General features: G+C 50.4%; 3 protein-coding genes across 3 annotated transcripts in view; 2 read left to right on the top strand and 1 right to left on the bottom strand.

The window, feature by feature from the left end:
- Z518_11148 (uncharacterized protein) overlaps positions 1-925 on the top strand; it is a gene marked incomplete at both ends in the record, with an annotated part of 2,738 nt that extends 1,813 nt beyond the window's left edge. The window contains 4 exons of the mRNA XM_013411418.1: positions 145-400; positions 449-533; positions 588-657; positions 785-925. Coding sequence (XP_013266872.1) covers positions 145-400; positions 449-533; positions 588-657; positions 785-925 — 552 coding nt within the window. The remainder of the gene's footprint in view (positions 1-144; positions 401-448; positions 534-587; positions 658-784) is intronic.
- Positions 926-1,846: 921 nt separating this feature from the next.
- Z518_11147 (uncharacterized protein) lies at positions 1,847-2,777 on the bottom strand (the record flags this gene model as incomplete). The annotated part of the gene is made up of 2 exons (XM_013411417.1): positions 1,847-2,409; positions 2,450-2,777. 2 exons carry the CDS (start codon positions 2,775-2,777, stop codon positions 1,847-1,849), a joined length of 891 nt encoding a protein of 296 aa, XP_013266871.1.
- Positions 2,778-3,964: 1,187 nt separating this feature from the next.
- Positions 3,965-4,870, top strand: Z518_11146 (uncharacterized protein; the record flags this gene model as incomplete). Its single annotated transcript, XM_013411416.1, has 2 exons — positions 3,965-4,126; positions 4,172-4,870. The coding sequence occupies 2 exons, from the start codon at positions 3,965-3,967 to the stop codon at positions 4,868-4,870; spliced, it is 861 nt and encodes a 286-aa protein (XP_013266870.1).
- Positions 4,871-6,000: the final 1,130 nt, after the last annotated feature.

The following is a 6,000-nucleotide window of genomic DNA, read 5'->3' as shown; positions in this document are numbered from 1 at the left end:
GGCATGATTGTTCCCACTGCGACGGTTGCGATCCTGGTCACTCCTGATACCCTCCTGGCCACAGTCACAGCGCTGTCGCCGTCCATCCGCACCGTGGGGGCTTCGATTGGTTATACCATCTATTACAACGTTTTCTCCGCCCAGCTCGAAGAAAAGTTGCCCGAGTACACGGCCGAGGATGCTTTGGCAGCCGGCTTGCCACCGGCCGATGCGACCCAATTTGTCACGGTCTTGCTCACCGATCCAACGACCGTCGCAACAGTCCCTGGCATCACGCCCAAGATTCTTGAGGTGGCCACAATGGGTGTGCGATGGGCCTACGCGGATTCCCTCAAATATGTCTGGTATACAAGCATTCCGCTCGGAGTGTGCGCAGTCATCGTACTACTTTTCATGCCTAGTACGGCAAAATACCAAATTAACAGGGTTGCTGTCGCACTTTAATTAGGCGACAACGTAGATTCTGATCCTACGTCTGCACAGGTCGAAGCTCGGGAAAGTATTTATTGTCTTGTGCAATTGTTGAATGTTGAGTGAGACGCTAAAATAGGGCTACTCGGGCTGAGGAATTGATTGGAATTTGGCAGCAACGAGGTTCAGGAAGGATTCGGGAGCATTCAAGAAGGGGAGGGAAGGGAAGTAAGCCAAATTTTTAAGGTATAGCCTATAGAGTGAGCGAAGCGGTGAGTACCATCTAGATTGCTCGCGAACGAAAACCCTACACGGTTTGATCCCGGAGGTTGCGCGAATGCCGCTTTAACCTGAGCATTAGCTGAGGTATTAGCTGAGCCACAGAGACGGCCTAAGCTGGGGCCCCCAAGCGATCGGCTATACCTGCCCCTCAGCCGGGCACCCGTTTCAGACCATCGTCCAGGAACTCGGCGGTTCCCCTACCCCTATGCTGCCACCTAAACGACTTAACTAAAATGGTCGAAGCGTGTTCAGAAGTGTTCCAGAAGAAGTAGCAGAGCAAGCAGCGGATCAAGCAGCCAAGGTCACCGTCGACCCCAGTTTCTCTTAAGAAGGTGTCAAGTACTCTCAACTAAGCTTGAGGCCAACTTTGGATACAGATATCAAACCTCCTAGAGGCAAATAGAAATAGGACCTTGTCCCGCAAAAGATTCCTGGTTGTGTCATCCGCTGTCCCATGCATCATGATCATGTCAGGACGTTGACGTTGACTTGATTGGACATCCACAAGTTCAGACCTGAAAGGCCTCCAAAATGTCCAAATCAATGTACACTCTAGGAAGTCGAGACAATAGTGTGGTAGTCTCTGATAGGGGAGGCCTCACCTCATGCAACTGTGACTAGATACACTCTGGCTTAACAGGACTTGACAGGTCAATTTTTGAAATTTACGCCCAAGTTAACAACATGGAAAGTAGTCCTTCTGAATCGGACAGTACCGAGGAAAGTGGGTTTTACAACCATGGGCATGGCATGAGGTTCGAGGAAGATTTTCTATAAAACAAGGCTGAGACGTCAAAGGAGGAGCGCAGGAAGATTTGCTCACGGAATTTGTCTCATGTCAAATAGTAGATGGTATGGTCGAGCAAGGGTACGTCGGAAATTAACAATTCCAAATTCCAAAGAACGCAGCTTGCCGGAAGCTAGTGACACGATCGCGAAAGTTCTGACGATGCTGTTCCCTTCAATAACATGAGGGTTTTCGAAAGTTGAAATGATGACTCTGCAAGGACCTTCCGCAGCCGAACAAGCTGTCAAAGCTTCTGCTTTTCTTTTGGTATGATCTCAGCGAACGACGTCTTCTTTAACTCGCCCCGTGTTGTGTAACCACCCAGAGCTCAACCCCACTAATCCTGAGGTATCGGTATGGTCAATATCAGCCCATCTGTACCAATGTGGTTCCTCCTACGAAGACTGCTTGTACCGCTGCGAAAGCTGCCGTGGCAGAGAAGACATTGACCCTCTTAGCTCCTACCATGAACGTCATGGTGCATGCAAACACGAGACAAAAGATGGCAATGATGAGGAGACGGATGATCATGCTCTTTATAACATACAAGACGACAATTGAGCCTGCCGGGATCGCAGTCGCAAGCAGAATGGTCAAGATATTTCCCAACAGGATGAAGCGGTCGAACCTATAATCCCAAACTCTCCCGTGTGTCTTGTGAGCGGTCGGCGGCCGGCGAGTGCCAATGTATCGGTGGTATAGGGGCACAATTAAAGCATCTAAAGCTATGGCAAGGCGGTCATGAGAAGTCGTAGGAGACAAGACGACATAATCATCTCTTTGGCAAGAATCCCACGCCTGAGCTTCGATGTCGAGAAGGAAGTCGGCTCCACGGTCTCGATGCTTCACCCACTCCTGCAGAAATGTGAAACTGAGACTGTTCGGTCCTGGCAGCTTTTCGACTTCTGCTGTTAACACCAGCATTTCATCTGGGATGGTCAGCCTCGTTCGAAAGGACAGAAAGATTACCCTTGCAGTATGACTTGAGTTTTTCCTGGACATGGTTCACCTTGTCTCGAAGCACCGCTGCGTCGGGATTGTCGAGTATTTCTTTCCACGAGTGGTTGAACCACTTCTTTTCAGGGTCGTCCTCGTTCCACCGAGACACCAGTTCAAGCTCTTCTTCGTCGTAGAGGAGGTCAGCCTGACGATACACGAGCATTTTCGCACACAAGGCTTTGAACTGCCTGAAGATTGTCGTCTCGGGATAATCTCTCATGAGCCGAGCAAGGGAGTCGTAACCCTTGTCGTGCTCGACTGTGAAGTCGTCCTCAACTCTTGCCGTGGCATTGGCCATATTCAGGACTTCGAAAGTCTCTTGACATCGTCAGGTTGAGGACAGAATCGGAGCGGGCTCGAACACCTCAAAGAATCCATCTCTTGTCGATTCGGCCGGGCAAAGCTCACTTCACTATCGTCCGGGGTATTCCAGAGGTCAGCCTAGGGACGTTTGGGCTGCAGGTAGGTGTAGCCGATTTGACGATTCTCTGCTCATCCAGGCAAGCACGGCTCACATGAAGAGCGCTGAACAGCAATTCACATCATCAGGCTGGCGCCGGAGGCAACTGGAAAGCGTGGGCGCCGTCGTGAGTCTCGCTGATTTGACAAAAGATACGACAGGCACATCGGTAGGATGATGCTCGGTACACGTAAACTGAACGTGGGAGAACTTCCTAGTTCACGAAGACGACAAATCAACGTACCTTGTCCACCCACCATCCCCCAGCTGGTGAGCTATGCCGCGTATCTCCACGCGAGTGGCTGAACCTGGCATGGGATAGCCGGAGTGGTGGCCAGCCGGCTGTGCCTGAGGCGCCACAACTATCGGTGACCCAACCTGCATTTACCATCATCTCTGGAGACTCGAGATTTGGGTTTCTGTGTTTGTGAAACCAGCGGACCTGACATTATAACAGCAATGGCATATGTCGCAATGTTCGATGTTCGCTCGCTGGTGGTAAGATGGTAGGTAGGTGGTTCTCGAATGCGCGATACAGCCGGCAGTAAAGTGGGCTAGAAGAACAACGAAACTATAGTATCCTACTCACTCAACTCTATTACAGCGTTCTAATCCACCAACAGAATAATCACCCACGACCTCTTCTTCCAATCTTTCTAAACGTCATTATATTTGTACCCTTTCAACGTCTTCGTCGATCATATGATCCCTCAGGCTCAGTCTCCCCGGGAGACTGCAAATTAACCTAGCGTTGCAGTGCCTCCGTCATTTTCAGCACGACCACCCTGCATCAGACGCGCCGTCCGTCACCTCCAAGCAGACATTCCTCCCTCCACCATCGCCGTACTCTCCAGCAGCATCGACCAACTGCACGACCGCGTCCGCGTCCAACGGTACGACTAAAAATGCACCATGGCCTGTTGATGGAAGCAAATCACTCGCACACCGTTCTTTAACCCCAACGCACCTTGTCGCTCCCCAGTATAGTACCACTAGCACCTACCAGTTTCGACCCATCGACCCCTATGGCACAATCTATAGATTCAGGCGCACAGATGATGAAGGAGGGCTATTTGAAAACTTCACATGACAAAGAAAGAAGGTGGTCAAAGCTCAGGGGTACCCTGAAGAGGATCTTGAAAGTCGTGATAGCGTACCCGAGAAAACATGCACCACACCATCAGAAGGTTTGCAAGTCTCAAATCTCGTCAGCCTTTACTCACATCTAACAGCGCCGCTTCACATTTTTTCGAAAATGTCTAGACGAACCTATCAGGACTCAGCCCGAAGACCCTTTGACGTGTGACGGTAGCTCCGGGCTTGAGACTATTTCTACAGACACCGGTGACAAGCCTTCGCATAAGAGTAAGTCATATAGAATACTCGAAAAGTTACTTGACACAAATATCTGGGTTAAAGGTCTGGCTGGAACAAAGGAGAAACTCTTCGGGCTTAAAGTCGACACTGGGGCTGACAAGAATTTGGTCATTGAGGAGATTACGGAAAAAGCATGTGCCACCTTGGGAGTTGAGCCACAGCTGTTGAAGGAAGCGCTGCCATTCCGACTTCCAAATGGGCAGCTGACGTGGGCGCGAAGATACATCAAATTGCATTGGATGAGAGATGGATTGAGCGACAAATACGAGTGGCCAATGTCGACCTTTTATATCCTGCCGGCACAGGCTCCTGGCAATCCAGCGCCGTTTGAATTTCTGATTGGACGTGAGGGCATATCAGAGCTGGTGGATGTTCTTGGAAGAGAGGGCATACGGGAGCTGTTACAAATCATCGGACTTGAGGATGTAGCACAGCCACCGGATATCCTGGGTAGAATCGAGCGCATATCACGGAATTTCGGTGGAATCGACAGTTTATTGCGACGGTTCGAGGCCTACGAGGGTCCTGAAAATTCAACCTCGAGCAATGCATGATTTCGTCTGCGTGGTCACTCCCAGAGTCAGTCGAGCGGCATACATTTTCGGACAGGCAGGACTCATCAAAGACCTCTGCTACAGCTGCGACTGGCATTGAGGCACAATGATGTGGCGTTCTCGGAATGAAGGGATAGATGGCTGTTCAACAAAGACGCCGGCGGACCGGAAAACTATCAACAACAATGGGACAACGCGTTCCCGCGAATGCAGGCTTCCGGGATTGGTGGTACGGACATGTATAAATCAAGAGACGACCAGCATGTTACGATGTCCATATACGAACATGACTCTTACTTCTGGCACTGGCGAAAGGTTGTCACCAGTCCTGCTTTGGAGCGGGAGGACTCGGGTGTTTGTCCCTGGCTTTTGGTCGAGAAAAGGTCTTTCGTGAGTGCTGGTCGTATTATTGGCGCATGGGGAGACGGTTGCTGGCGTCCAGGTGCTTTGAGATTGTATCACGACAAGAGGAGAGGGCGGTATCACTATAGAACCAAACAAAATCCTTAAAGACCATCAATTCAACCATCAGCATTCCCATCGTATCGAGAAAGATCTTCTCACCATACTCAGAAGCATCCGAGGCATAGGCTCGTGTACTATTTATGACCGAGCATGCCAACTTTTCAAGAACACTGCAGCGAGTCGGAACTACTTCCTCCAAATCACGATATCAATCCTGATCCACAAGTATTTACCCTGCGAGAATCTACGATTAGGCAAAGAGAAAGTTCTTCCCTACCTAGGTCTATCGTCGTACCCATACACATCTCCCGACAATGCACTCCGGGCAGTTCACTGTGACGCATCAATTCTGCCGATTCGTCCCTTGCTTCTTATTGAGTGTGCTGACTCAAGAGATTCAGAAAAGGGCGGGAACCAATTTTGGGCCCGTTCTCCAAGTTGACCGGCCATTCAATCGGCCAGAATTTCCCGTCAGGGGATACAGTAGAGCGGTGTAGCTACAGTAGGTTTCTTGTCCAAGGCCAACAAGGTCTTTTGCCATCAGCGGGGCCGGTTAGTAGTTAGCCAACCTCGTTGCGACTTGAGCCTCAAGCCCCAGCCCAGTGAGCCTCGTCTGACTTTCCTCGAGAATACTCTGCCTCTCCACTTGAATAATTTCTGCCTTG

Source organism: Rhinocladiella mackenziei (assembly GCF_000835555.1).
Source record: "Rhinocladiella mackenziei CBS 650.93 unplaced genomic scaffold supercont1.11, whole genome shotgun sequence".
Taxonomy (NCBI): domain Eukaryota; kingdom Fungi; phylum Ascomycota; class Eurotiomycetes; order Chaetothyriales; family Herpotrichiellaceae; genus Rhinocladiella; species Rhinocladiella mackenziei.
Note: the sequence above shows the minus strand (reverse complement) of the source record. Positions and strands in the feature narration are given on the sequence as shown.